Raw genomic sequence first — 15,621 nt, forward strand, 5'->3', positions numbered from 1 at the left:
AAAAAATAAAAAATAAAGCTTTATCAGTGAATTGTGCATTTAACATCACACTCACTCAAAAGATAACTTGATATTCTACAGTTCCTCTTTCAAATATTGGCTTAATTTAATTTCTAACTGCATGCAGGCTGGTGTTCTTTTGTAACAAATGTTGGAGGAAAACAAAAAAAAACAAGGCATTTCTAGATATCCAGATATGTTTATATTGGAGCTCCAACCTGGTAAGGTTCATATTCACATAAGATATTAACTATGTCTATTAAACTCACAATATTCTTGTGTGAATCACAAACCAATGGGAAAAAAAGAAACCTATGCCAACTGAGAATAACTACAGAAAAAACAGTATTTCATGGATGTGTTTGTGGGGCAGGCTTTCCAAGTTCTGATCTTTCATTCTTCTAAAGGGAATTCTTTTACTCCATTCTGTTACTGCAAGTATAACCTAGTCAAATTTGATGAATTTGGAAGGAAATAGCAAATGCAGACCATCTTCTTATTCCCTTTGTTTTAGAAGTAAGTGGTCAATGTGGAGCACACACTCTCCTTTGCATTGCCTGTGTTTGTGGCTTAATGTTGAGGATGTGCACTGCTAACAGATGGAAGCCATGTCTCCAACTCAGATATGTCAGTAACAAAGGTGGTATTTTTTGACTCCATACTGGTGGTGCAGTAGATAAGGCATGTGGCTGCTAACCATAAGATCAGTGGTTCAAACCCACCAGCTGCTCCTCAGAAGGAAGATGAGGCAATCTACTTTTGTAAGGATTTACAGTCTCAGAAACCCAATGGGGTCACTATGAGTCAGAATTGACTTGATGGCAGTATTTTTTTTTTTAATGCCTTACTGTTTTGTCTTATTTATCAGTTGGTTCTGAATTTGGTCTGGGAAGAGAGTTGCTATTTCAGTCCCCTTCAAAGACAATATTCTTATCTGAGAAATGATTCGAACTGTTTTAGTGGGTCAAAAGAAAAAAAAAAAAAAAAAGATGACATGTCTGAATCTCTCTTATGGTCATTTTATTAATATGAATATGATAAACTATTTAAAAAAGGGAACTTCAATAATTTTATAAAATCTTAAGGTAAATTTTTATCAGTAGACACCATCATCTCAGCTATATTTTTATGTTGCAGTTAGATACTGAACTATATTTAAAAATTTATCCACAAAGAAAGGATCTGCTATATTTCTGTCTTTGACAGGGAGTAGGCACAGAGCCAGACCTCATCACTGTCTGAATGGTACTAGTATAGTTTGAAAACTTTCTGATTCTGTGTCTAATGATTCTAACTAGCCACTCACTATAGCAGGAGTGTGATCAAAGAAAAGGTAGGGGAGAGTCTGGAAAGAGTGAGGTCTTTGAATTTTTTGTGCACAAATGTCAGATTGATCTCATTGTCATAAATGATGATATAGAATTAAATTCTTAAAGGTATATATGGTATATTTCAGGTATACCTTTTGCATGAACTTTTTTTTTTTAAGTCCCTGTTCTGTTATCTGTTCTATTTCATAGTGAACTTCATAACTCCTGAAGTTTAATTTCTAATACTATCTAGATTTACAAGGTATGGTATCAGTATGCCAAGCCTTATGACAGATTCAAAAGTCCCCAAACTACCCTAATAGGAATTCTGGTATTTCAGTATATGTGAAATCTAATAATATCCTTTTAAATCCTAATTTAGGCTAGTAATATTACTCATGACTATGTAAACTCTGACTACTTAAGCCATTTTCATGCAAACTTTAAAATTTTTCTATAATAATATGAAGACAATATGCTAAGAAAAAACAATATAGCCATGGTAGTGCTAGAACTAGCAATAGAAAAAGTGAGAAATAATTTACGTTTCATGGGCATATGGAGAGGAGCCCTGGTGGTGGCACAATGGTTAAGGGCTTGACTTAACTCACCAGCCATTCCACCAGAGAACACTGGGCAGTCTCCTTCCATAACCTTGAAAACTCTGTGAGGAGCTCTACTCTGTTCTATAGGGTCACTGTTGGTCAGAACGGACTCAGTGGTAATGGGTTTGGGTTTTATGGGCATATGGCAGGTTCCCCAAAGTCCACCATTAATATAATATACATAATATAACAACTTTAATCTTTACTACTGAAAAGGAATTCCCTAAAATTAAGAGGGTCTTTAGAACATGCAGAAAGGATAACAACCTGGAATCGTATAGCAGGTGAGACTGTAGATGTCAGAAACTGGTAGGTAGAGGAAGAGACTGACTGCTCTTTTCTACAAGGTGATAAAAGTCTCCAGGTTAAATTACTTTTTCTATGACCACATGGAATTGGCCTGTGCAGCAGCACAAAAACAACTTTTATGTTTTAATTAGAAGCAGCAAAAGGTACCAATTTTTTATCATATTGATAACACTTTTTACTCTGTAAATGTAATTTGGAGCCTGAGTTTATGCTGACACCGAAACAACTTTACGAAAAATCACCATTTAGAATGTGAAGGCCAAAGAGAGAGTTCATTTATGTGTTCCTTCAGCACTGCTCAAAACACCCAATCCACCAAAAATGAATTATTTCTTTCTCATAATGATGTGTTCTATCCTTGTCTTGCATGTCCCTAATACTTCCAACTTTATTTCCCTGCATCTCTGGGAGTTCTGTTTTGTGGTTAAACAAATACCTCTACATTCTTAATCCTTTCATAAAATCCTTCTGTTTTCATATTTTAAACTAAATTTGGATTGTCCTTAGGAAAAAACTCTTGCTCTTGCAACTCCATAGAACAAAACTGTTCATTCTTCTCTCCTGACTGCTGGTGGGGGAGGGAGGTAGGAGAGGAGACAGAGGAGTCCCTCACCCTGCTCACTCCTCATTGAGGCTTCCACTCCTAATCTACCCTGTGCAAACAGCCTCCCTTTTTAGAAACTGATACTCTGGCAACACCACGCTTCATCCTCTTTGCTTGTGTTCCTTACAAATGACTTTCTACTGATTGCTTTATTTCATTAAGGATTTCACCTTCTTGCGGAGTATCTGTGACTAGGCAGTTCGTACCTGACACGAGCTTCCAGCTCCTTGAGCTTCTCAACTCCACATACTCTACACCTTGACTTCTCTTCAGCACTGATCTGTAGAGGTCCTCCCTAGATATTACCACCACCTGAAATTCTTCCACCTCAGAGTTCTCTTTATGTGTTTATTTTTTTCTCACTAATAATACTCATTCATGTTTGTTTAGGATAGCTGATAACAAAGTGCAAAGAAGAAAATTAAAAGAAAGCCATTCAAATATTATTATTTAAAATATTTTGTTATATTTATCTCCAGTTGTAAAAAAGATTATACTGATTATACTATAGGTAATATTTTGCATCTAGCTTCTCTCTCTCTTTTTTTTCCCTTAGCATTATAACACTCTGGAAAGAGCTGTACCATTTTCTGCTTCCAACTGTCAGTGAATGACAGTTGATTGACTGTTCATTCAGCAGCATTTAGTGTTATTTTTATCTTTGTAATTTGATAACTCAAAAATAGTATATTGATATTTTCAAAATTTTAATTACAAGCATGATTGAATATCTATGTGTTTATTAGCCATTTTTTTGTATTCTCTTCATGTTCCTTGCCTATGAATTCACTGGTATATCTGTGGTTTGATTCTCACAGTATGAGCTTTTAATAAGAACAATGACATCTCTTTGTCACATTTGTTATGATTATTTTTCATTTACTATAATCATCTTTTTTGCTTTGCAATTTGTACCACTGATTTCAAGCTCTGAAAAATCACTCCCAAGCAGAAATTTGTGAAATGAAATATTCATATTTCATATTTAAATTAATAAAATTTAAATTTAAGTTCACTGTACTAGTCACACTACAAGTGCTCAATTGCCACACAAAATCAGTGGCTACCATTTTGGATAGCCTATTTATTTTTATTAATAAGCTTAATATTAGTGAAATGTTTATTAAGTTTTTCAAATTTTATATGGTTTGGCATTTTACAATGAATTCTTTAATCCATTTACATTTGGGTATAATAAAGGTAAAAGTTTGAATAGACTTTCTTTTTGTAATACTAAACAATTATCATCATTTACTAAAATAATTCTTTCCTTCCTGAATGGTTCTGCATTTACTACATGAACTGTGCTGTTAGTTGCTAATATATCTGCATCTCTTAGCACCACATATTAAGTACACAGTACTCCTTCAATTAATATCTATTGAATAGAAGAATGAATGTATCAACTTCTCATATATGTGTGAGGACTGGTTTCTGGATTCCCTCTGTTTTATTAATTGATATGTATATGCTTGTGTGATTTGTGCTGTAATTATTGCAGCATTCTGATGAACTTCAAGATATAGTAATGCATGATTTCTTCCTTAACCCATCCTTTTAAGCATGTTTGTTCTTTGCTTTTTTTTTCTTGTCCCAGATGAATATTAGAAACTATTTTTCTAATTTCTTCCAAAACATCACCACTAAAATTTTCATTCTAGTTGTGTTAAACATATGAATTAATTTACCAAAAAAAATAACATGTGCAGTGTATCTATTCTTCCCATGTAATTAGTTGGTATGACTTTTCATGTATTCAAGCTTTATTTTGTATCTCTCAGTAAAGTTTGTCTTCTTCATCTGAGTCTAAAATATTGTTCATTAAGATTATTCATGGATAATTCATCTTTTTCTGTTGTAATACTGACATTAAATTCATTAAATGTTTTAACTCCTTCCTGCTAAGAGACTAGAAAGCTATTGTTATAGAATAATTTTGTTACATCTAGCCACTTAGCTATAAACAATTCTAACAGTTTTTGCTTGATTATCTTTGCTTCTTTAGTATTCAACAATGTTGTTGTTGTTGTTGTTGTTATGTGCTGTTGAGTCATCTCTGACTCATAGTGGCCCCTCCTTGGTTTTCTGAGGCAGTATCACTATGGAGGTAGATTGTCCAACCATCCTTCTGAGGAGTGGCTGGTGGGTTTGAACTGCCAAACTTCTGATACAACAATACTATATTCAAATAATATATTCATTTACCCTTTCCAATAATTGTAGCTCTCATTTCTGCCTCAAGATTCATTGCACTGTTAAATGTAGGCTCATAATGTCCTGGCTATGTAACCATGGAAAAGTTAAATTAACTTCTCTGTGCCTCACTTCATCAACTTATTGTTAGTACTGAATGAGTTAAAACATATGATACACTTGCAACAGTGCTTGTTGTTGTTGTTGTTAGGTGCCATAGAGTAGGCTCCAACTCATAGCGACCCTGTGTATAATTATACAGAATGAAGCACTGTCTGGTCTTGCACCATCCTCATATCCTCATCTGCTTAAGCTCATCATTACAGCCACTGTGTCAATCCATTCCATTGAGGGTCTTCCCTTTTTTCACTGACTCTCTACTTTACCAAGCACGACATCTGCCTCTAGGGACTGCTCCCTTCTGACAACATGACCAAGTAGGTTAGATGAAGTCAGGCCATTCTTGCTTCTAAGGAGCCTTCTGGCTACACTTCTGACAGATTTGTTCCTTCTTTTGGCAGTCCATAGTATTTTCAGTATTCTCTGTGAAAACCACAATTGAAAGGCATTAGCACTTCTTTGTTCTTCCTTAGTCATTGTCCAGCTTTCACATGCATATGAGACACTTGAAAATACCATGGCCTGAGTTAGGCACACCTTAGTCTTCAGTGTCATCTTTACTTCTGAACACTTTTGCAGCAGATTTGTCCAGTGCAATATGACATCTGATTTCATGATTGCTGCTTCCATGGGTGTTGATTATGGATCCAAGTAAAATGAAATCTCTGACAATTTCAGTCTTTCTCCATTAATCAAAATGTTGCTTATTGGTCCAGTTGTGAGAAATTTTGTTTTATGTTGTAGTGTAACCCATATTGAAGATGTAGTCTTTGATCTTCATCATTAAGTGCTTAAAGTCATCTTCACTTTCAGCAAGCAAGGTTGCATCATTGCTTCATTGGCATACCACAGGTTGTTAATGAGTCTTCCTTCAATCATGATGCCACATTCTTCTTCATATAGTCTAGCTTCTCAGATTATTTGCTCACTATGAAGACTGAACAAATGTGGCAAAAAGATGCAGCCCTTATGCACAATCTCCCTGATTTTAAGACATGCAGTATTCCCTTGTTCTGTTTGAGTAGCAGCTTGTTGGTCTATGTACAGGCTCCTCATGAGCACAATTAAGTGTTTGGAATTCCCATTCTTGACAATGTTATCCATTATTTGTTATGATCCACACAGTCAAATGCCTTCACATAGTAAATAAAACACAGGTAAACATCTTTCTGATATTCTTTGCTTTCACCAAGATCCATCTGATATCTCAATGATATCCCTCATTATATGTCCTCTTCTGAATCCAGCTTGCATTTCTAGAAGTTCCCTGTCAATATACTGCTGCAACCATTATTAGATTATCTTCAGCAAAATTTTACTAGCATGTGAAATTGATGATATTGTTTGATAATTTCTGTTGGATCATCTTTCTTTGGAATGGGCACAAATATGGATCTCTTCCAGTCAGTTGGCCAGGTATCTGTCTTCCAAATTTCTTGACATAAATGATTAAGTACCTCCAGCACTGCATCCATTTATTGATACATCTTAAGGGGTAGTCTGTCAATTCCTGGAGCCTCGTTTTTCATCAGATTCTTTAGTGCAGCCTGGACTTCAATACCATTGGATCTTGATTATTTGCTACCTCCTGAAACAGATGAACATCGATCAATTCTTTTTGGTACAGTGACTCTGTATATTCCTCCTATCTTCTTTTTATGCTTTCTGCATCATTCTATATTTTGCCTGTGAATCCAATACTGCAACTTAAGGCTTGATTTTTTTTTCCTGTTCTTTCAGCTTGAGAAATGCTGAGTATGTTCTTCCCTTTTGGTTTCCTAACTCCAGGTCTTTTCATATTTCATTATAATAATCAACTTTGTCTTCTTGAACTTCTCTTTGAAATCTTCTGTTCAGCTCTTTTATCTTGTCATTTTTCCATTTGCTTTGGCTACTCTTCATTTAAGAGCAAGTTTCAGAGTCTCTTCTGACATCCATTTTGGTCCTTCCTTCCTTTCTTGTCTTTTTAATGACCTTTTACTTTCTTCATAGATGATGTTCTTGATGTTATCCCACAATTCATCTGGTTTTTGGTCATCGGTGTACAATGAGTCAAATCTATTCTTCAGATGGTCTCTAAATTCACATGGGATATAATAAAGTTTGTATTTTGGCTCTCGAGACTGTTTTAATTTTTATTCCGCTTCAAGTTGAATTTGCATATAAGAAGTTGGTGGTCTGTTCCACAGTCAGCTCCTGACCTTGTTTTCACCGAAGTTCTCCATCACCTCTTTCCACAAATGTAGTAGATCTGATTCCTGTATGTTCCATGTGGTAAGGTCCACATGTATAGTCACTGTTAATGTTGTTGAAAAAAGATATTCACAATGAATAGGTTGTTTGTCTTGCAAAATTCTAACATGCAATTTCTGGTATGATTTCTTTCACCAAGGTCATATTTTCCAATTATCAGTGATTCTTCTTTGTTTCCAACTTCTGTGTTCCCATTACCAGTAATAATCAATACATGTTAATTACATTTGTGGTCAATTTCAGACTGCAGACATTGGTACAAATCTTCAATTTCTTCATATTTTGTTTTGGTGGTTTGTATTCTTTCACCACATTAGAATGGAAAGACTCTGTTGTACATAGGATGCCCAAGAGTGGAGGGATAAGTGTATGGATCCTTAGATCCATAAATGTGAATATTTATTTGTAAATTTGAATAATTTTGAATAATTTTCATCTTAACTGGTCTTCCTTATAGGCATGTGGATATTATCCTATTACTGACAGCATTGTACTTTAGGATATATCTTGAAACACTCTTTTTGATGATGAAAGTGATGCCATTCCTCTTCAATTTGCCATTCCTGGCATGGTAGACCAAGTGATTTTCTGATTAAAAATGGCCAATACTAGTCCTTTTCAGCTCACTAATATCTAGGATATTGATTTTTATACATTCTATTTCATTTCTGACAATTTCCAATTTTCCTATACTTTGTGCATTCCAAGTTCTAATTATTATGGATGTTGCAGCTGTTTCTTCCTATTTTGAGTTGTGCCTCATCAGCAAATGAAGGTCCTGAAACTTTACTCCATCCACATCATTAAGGTTGATTCTACTTTGGGAAGGCAACTCTTCCCTAGTCATATTTTGAGTGCCTTCCAGCCCAAGAGGCTTATCTTCTGGCACTATATCAGACAATGTTTCATGGCTATTCATCAAGTTTTCTAGTAATATATCATACAATGTTTCAATACTATTCATAAGGTTTTCAGTGGTCCATTTTTCAGAAGTTGATGGTCCCATCCTTCTTCCCAGTCTACCTTAATCTGGAAGCTCTGCTGGAATCTGGCCACCATGAATGACTCTGCCGGTATTTGAAATACCAGTGGTATAGCCTTCAGTCTAACAGCAACATGCAAACCACAACAATACCACAAACTTAATGTTAGCTGCCATCAAATTGCCCATATCCATGGCAACTCTATACACAACTGAATCAGACTGTTGTGATCCACAGTTTTCAAAGGCTGATTTTGCTATCCTGTTAGTTACTACTGATAGAGACCCTATATAACAGAGTAGAACTCCCCATAGGAGTAACCTTTACTGAAGTAGATTGCCACATCTTTCTCCTATAGAGTGGCTGGTGGATGTAAACTATCAACCTTTCAGTTTGCTGCTGAGCACCTAACCACTGTACCACCAGGGCTCCTCATATATAAATAAATATTTAAAGTTTTTCATATCCTATATGGTCTGTTCTCTGTGAGTTCTTTCCTTTTCTGTTTGTTTTGTTTTAATCTTTCATGTCAAAGGCATCCCCTCAATATCTAATGATCTTAGATTGTTTGCTTATAATAAGAGAAAGCTAAAAAGCTCTGATTGGAAGTTCTATTTGAATGGGCAGTGCTTGTTGATTTTGAGCTTTACTGTAAGCTTATCTGGTTGGTTACTTCCAAAGGAAACTCTTAATGTCAGTATATTTAGATATTTTTCTTTGGGCTAAACAGAGTGTGTAGAGAAGCATTTTTCATTTTTTTATCTGGAGGATGTAAGCCTGGACAACAATGATGAGAGAAACAGACAGGGGAGGTAAGCAGGAGGTAGTAGGGTCTCAACATTTGCTATCTAATCTTAATCTTTTTCAGTATGGAAACCCTCACCCTCAATAGTACCTGCAGTTTCCTGATCCAAGGATCATTTATTATAGTCTTTCTAGAGAACAAACCTATAGTCTCCGCATTAGTTGGACAGGAACGTTTGTTTGTTTGGGTGATATCTGGAAGAGAATCTGGAAGCTAACTTTCTCTTAACAGACTTTCAACAAAACTTCCTGTTTTCAACTCGACCTTTACTCCCATTTCAAGAAATTACTGATGTCACCAATTGAAGGTATGCTAGAGGTTCAGTGATGCAAATCAAGGTACTTCTTGGATTCCCCCACTTCTGGCTTAGGATCCAACCTTCTGGGGCATGCTAAATTGTTTCTGTTTACCAGCTTGCCAAATTTTGTCTCTATTGTTTCCTCTCCCATTCTCTTTGTTCTTTTGATTTTATTCCTTAGGGGGAAAAATCTCTTTACTAATATTTTAGCGTAGTTTGGTATAAAGCAATGGTAAAAGTGTGTTCAATCAGCCATGTTTTCCAGGAGATCTGTATTTCACTTTTTATGGCAAATGACATTTTTTGCCTTTACCAATTTCCCACTGCATTTATTCTTAAAAAGATGTTTCCTATTATGAGATTTAAAAATCACTTATATTACTTCTAGTTTATTATTTTAATGATTCAAGTGTTTACATTACTTAATTTATCTTGTATTTTAGAAATAGTCTGAACTACATATCCAAATAGAATTTTCCCTCAAATATCAAGCAAATTTTCTCAATAATATTTGTTCCATGTGCATTGTTTTATGATGTTTCTACTACATTCTAATATGTACTATTCTGACTTGACTATCAGTTCAGTTTATCTATTCTTCCTCCATATTGTATTGATTATTGTAGCTTTCTAGTTCCCCTCACTCTCCAGTATTTTCACAATTCTTATCCATTTATTCTTCAAGATGTAAAGATGAATTCTCAGTAGCTTTGCTAAGTTTTTCCCTCAAAAATCCCATTAGAATATTAATTAAAATCTGTAGAATTCATTAGTATTATTTACCAGATACTCTGTTTCTCCCATCTCTGAAAGTGATATGTGGCCAAGAACCTTACTTTGGCCAATGATGTGTGGGTAGAAGTCATTAGTGTATCATTTCCTTCCTTTATCATTGCTCTTGTTATTGTGGAAGCATATTTCAAGATAAAATCTCCATCTGCCTAGGTCCTTGAATGAGCAGAACCTCCCTGATGTTCTGCATTAGACGTAGAGTGGGAAGAATAAATTTATCCACCTTTTCCCCCTTTTTTAAAATTTTATTACATATTCTTTGGCACCCTAGCATAAATTAATCTATAAATAAATATTATGTTAATTACATAAACTAATCTGGGAAATCTAGGACTATCTCGGATCTAACTGCTGTAGGACTAAAAACTTAAAAGGGAGAGGAGTTATCTGCCATAGTATTAAATTAATTCCAAGTGATTCTCTTGGTCAGTCCATATCAATTGCTTTTGTCAACTTTATATTCTTTCAACACCTTAGAGTGGAAAGACTGTTGTACATACGATGTCCAAGAGTGAAAGGATAAAGATACGGATCGTTCGATCTTATACTGGTGCCTGTCTTTTATATTTCACAAGGAAACCTTCCTTTTCAAGATTTTAGCTTTTCTGCCTTTTCCCCTGACACCGCCTACCCACCCACTTGAGAGCTGTGCTACTAGGAAAAAGTCCCCACAAAGATACTGTTGAGAAGGGCCATTGGCTCACCCTTAACTGAAGTTCTTTGCTCCCTGTGGTTCTTTCAAATCACTGTAAGTCAAGAAAGGATCAGTTTGAAAATTTGAGGGCTGAACTTGCCCATGGACAGAAAGGGTGCAGAAAAGGGGAAAACCAGTTATTTTCACTTTTCCCATCTAGATCCTTAGGATCCGGATGACAAAGTGTGGTGGTAGTTGCTATTCACTGAGGCAGAGGTGTGTGTTCTTTGTGTCTAAGAGAGTGAGATAGCTAATTATTTATCCTCCTGGTGTACAATACTATGTTTCATGGTACCCCGTTTCCTTTCTCCTCTAAGCATAGAGTTAGGTTGCATTTCCCAGACTTTACTGCAGTTGAAGTGGGCTTTGGAATATGAGTGGCAGTGATGCATGACACTTCCAGGCCTCACCTCCATCCTTCAATTTTTCAGTGTTCACCTTGCAGTCAAATTCAGTTCAGAGCTCAAAACCACTAGAAAAGGACACAGCTGTTAGAAGGATAAAGCCCTTTTCTTTTCTTGCTAACCCACTGGACTGTGACATGAGTGATAAACTGATATCCTATGAAGCTACTGATCTCGGTAGTTATTTGTTACAATAGTTAGTATGTCCTAACATAATGAGGATTAGCCCATTGCCATCAAGTTGATTCTGATAATGAGGATAGTGCCAACAAAATTATGTATTTTAAACAGCAAATACTTTTGGGGGGTAAGGATGAAAGTAAGTATAGTTTGTGTTTACACAGTATTAATTAGTTTATAATACTTTAGTATGTGAATTTGGAAAAGTTATGTAATCATATCTTATCTAATTTTTTTTTTTAAATGGGAAAATTTATATGCTATTTTAGTACTATGAGATGGGTAGTAACTTTTCTTAATGTCAGTAGCAATATATTGCACATTTCTCCTTTGCAGTTATAGTCTAAGATTCATACTTCATACATAATCATATAATCATTATTGTTTGAGACTTTCAAAAATTAAGAAAGCAATTCTTTTGTATTAGGTTACATGTACTCACTCACTTGTGTTAAGAAGTAGCAATACTTTCATACAGAGGAACTCTTCTTGGCTAACTTGAAGCTTGACAAACTCCTGTGGGATCTGCCACATGGTAAGGCATAATGAATAGAATGATGATTCTTTCATCCTCTGTCTTGTACCACACACAACACATGAAAGGAAAGGCAACAGAAATAAAATAGAACAGTGTTTTAGTCAGTTTATGTAATTTATCAGAGAATGTGGTTTTGGTCATTACCTTACTCATTATTGAGTATGCATGCTCCTAGCTATAAGCTACCTTAATATTTGGAATTTTAAACATTTACACCTCTTCACAGTACAAGTTTTTGAGGTAAAGAAGTTTTAAAGTTAGGAAATCATATTGAATACACATTGACCAAGATTAACATTTTTTCTCACTTTTATTATCACACTTTAAATAGCTAAAGTGCAACTGGACAGCAAAGTTGTAGGAGTTGAGAATGTGGAACTGAGAGATGCTCCAAAACAAACTCAGTGTCACAGAGTCAATTCTGACTCATAGTAACTCTACAGGACAGAGTTGAACTGCCTCATAGGGTTTCCAAGGCTGTAAATCTTCATGGAATCAGACTGTCTCATCTTTCTCCTGTGGAGTACCTGGTGGCTTCAAATCACTGACCTTTTGGTTAGGTGCCCAATGCTTTAACCACTGTATCACAAGAGCTCTCTGAGAGCTGCTCAGTTGATACTTTATTCACTGATTTCTCCCCATGAAAGCATGCATAGTTTTGTGTTCAATCCAATGGAAGAGTGGATTCAGTTCACTGAAAATCACCACACTTGAACTTTTCTAGGGGAAATATGTAGTGATACAGAAAAAAAAAAAAAAAAGAAAAGAAACTGCAACATTAAATAACTGACAGGGTTAAAAACAAATTTTGAAGGTTGAATGAAGTTATTTAAGATATTTTTCCCACCATCTCCTGGTTTGTAATGCACAAATTAAGTCAAATGAAACTAGCAGGAATGGTGAAAAGAAAATTAGGTTCTGACACAGAAGAGCTAAGATTGAATCCTGTCAATGACATTCTTTAGTAGATTACACAATTCTTCTGAGCCTCAGTTTCCTCAGTTGCAAAATAAGGCATGATAATTCATTACATATTTCAAGGGGTTGTAGCATAAACTGGAATAAAGCATATAAAATTTATCTATAAACAGTAAAGACCTTTGCAAGTGTCAGTTATTAGATTGTAGAATTCTGAATCAGCATTCACCATTAGACAAGTTTAAACATTTTCATGAGAAGGTTCTTTTTTCAGTTTAAGGCTATACATAGAAAATTAATTATAGAAACTTAAGTATAATCAAGCACACCAAAATATTTATTTTAAAATTACAAAGTCTGATTTTTCTTCTAGGAAGAAAGATAAATCTTTTAACTTTTGCAAGGCATATGAATACTTTTAAGCAAAAATATTTAAATTATAAATTTAATTTATAATTATAAATTATACTTCCTTTTTGTTATTATTATCAAAGTGAGAAATTTTAATTTGATAATCTATCCATTTAATAAGGAGCTCTGGTAGCATAGTGCCTAAGGCACTTGACTGCTAACCAGAAAGCTGGTGGTTCAAACCCACCAACCACTCCTAGGAAGGAAGGTTGGGCAATCCTACTTCCGTAGTGATACTGCCTCGGAAACCCAAGGAGGGGTCACTATGAGATGGGGCCGACTCGATGGCACATAACAACAACAATAACATCCATTTAATTTGTGCTTAAATATTTTTCTTGATACATTTTTGAAGTTTAAAAAAGATTCAAACTTAAGACAACTACATTATCTAATGAACCAAAGAGAAGAAGCTCCAGATAACAAATTACTAATAAAATCATACAATTTTTTAGTATTGTCATATCAAGCTGTATCCTGAGATAATTCCAAGAAAACTTTCAGGCAAATGTGATTTTTCAGAACACTAAATGCATAATCATCTACTGAAATATAATTTTTAAGATGATCTGATGTATACTCTTAAGATAATAATAATAATAATAAAAGTTAAGTTACTACTTACTCATTTAGTACCAAATCAGGTGCAAAATATAGCATCTGCCCACTGACATGTTTATAGGATCTCCATCCTAGGCCAAAGACCATTAAACTCATCCAAGAATATTGGATGAGCGTTATCTGGTCATCGATATGTAAGTTTCGAAAACCTACAAAATCAGTTTAAAAATAAAAAAATCACTTGTGTCAAAAATGTTAAAAATACATAGTTTTGAAACTAGATACAAGAATTAGGGCAATATACTGTTTCAATCTCTATATTTTACACAAAAAATCAAGAAAAAGTAATTAATAAGGAAGTCTGAAAAGAGAAACAGTGGCAGCAACTTCGGAAGTCATTTGAAATTAGTCACTGAGATTAAGCATTTCTGGGACTTCATTAACTGAATCAAGCATCCATCACTCATTCATGCAGCATCCATTTATTGAGAACCTTTTGTGTGTGCCAGGCACTGTGTAAAAATGCTAAGGATACAAAGATGAATAAGATAACAATCCTTGCTGTTAAAAAAAGCTCATAAGTCCAAAGGGAAGATAAACACATAACTATAAGTATAAAAGTTACAGAATACAGGATCCACAAGGAAGGAGTACATAGGAGTGGGATGGGAGACAGGTTAAACAAGGGTCCCTAAAAGAGAAAGAAGTAATGCCTGAGCAGAATATAAGGACTTTGTTGATGAGTCTCAATTCTTTGTAAACAGAGACTAGTTTTATTTGGTAAAGCTACTTTCAATTGTGCTATGTCTAATTTTCATTTGTTTTTGTTCTTAGTTGCTGTCAGGTTTGCTCCAGCTCATGGTGAGTTGGACTTACTCCATTTCCATGAACTTTGATCTATTTGAGCCCATTGTTGAGGCTATTATGTCAATCCATCTCACTGAGGGTTTTCTCCAATTTTGTTGACCCTTTACTGTACCAAACATAATGTCCTTTCCTAGCAACTGGTCTTTCCTGATTATGCATCCAAAGAAAGCAAGATGGAGTCTTACCATTCTCAATTTTAATTGTTAATTATATCTTGGGTAAAGTTCACATTTTTCTGGTCACTTTTATTTTTAAAACTTAATCCAATCTTTTTTTAAACTTTCATTGCAGTTAAGAGATTTAGAGTCACCATGTGCACATGTGTGTGCACACGTATTCATGTGCACATGCGCTCTGGTCTTCCACACTTCTATACCCTCCCTCTTTCAGGCCCTTCTCCAGTGTTGATATGGAAGAAGGAGAATGGCAGGGGAAAGCACAAATTTATCTTGACCTAATTGGTCATACACTGTCTTTTTTCCATCTCTTACCAATTTTTTTTCTCCTGCTTGGGGGAAGAGCACCAGCTCAGCACTGATAAACTTGGAGAGATAAGAGATAAGCTTGGAGATGAAAGTTGGGGTCAGATTAGGATGGTCTTGTATGTTTATTGAGGAGAAATGGCAATGATAGAGCCTTATTTGTATTGTAAGTGGATCCACTGACTTCCCTGTGGAGGATGGATGTTAAGGAAATGATTCTAGAGTCAGGGAAAGCAGTTAAGAGCTAATGCCAAAGCCTGGTGAGAAGTTTAAAAAGGAAAAAAAAAAAAAAAA

The 15,621-nt window shown here is 35.0% G+C and overlaps 1 protein-coding gene across 1 annotated transcript in view; it reads right to left on the minus strand.

Moving 5' to 3' along the window:
- Positions 1-15,621, minus strand: part of PGR (progesterone receptor) — a 104,907-nt gene that overhangs the window by 7,443 nt on the left and 81,843 nt on the right. Inside the window, exons 5-6 of the mRNA XM_007938081.2 lie at positions 14,043-14,187; positions 11,997-12,127 (exon numbers count right to left, since the gene is read on the minus strand). Of these exons, the coding sequence (XP_007936272.1) occupies positions 11,997-12,127; positions 14,043-14,187 (276 nt within the window). The remainder of the gene's footprint in view (positions 1-11,996; positions 12,128-14,042; positions 14,188-15,621) is intronic.

This window comes from Orycteropus afer, unplaced genomic scaffold (assembly GCF_000298275.1).
Source record: "Orycteropus afer afer isolate SDZICR_OR568_19922 unplaced genomic scaffold, OryAfe1.0 scaffold00047, whole genome shotgun sequence".
NCBI classification, from domain to species: Eukaryota; Metazoa; Chordata; class Mammalia; order Tubulidentata; family Orycteropodidae; genus Orycteropus; species Orycteropus afer.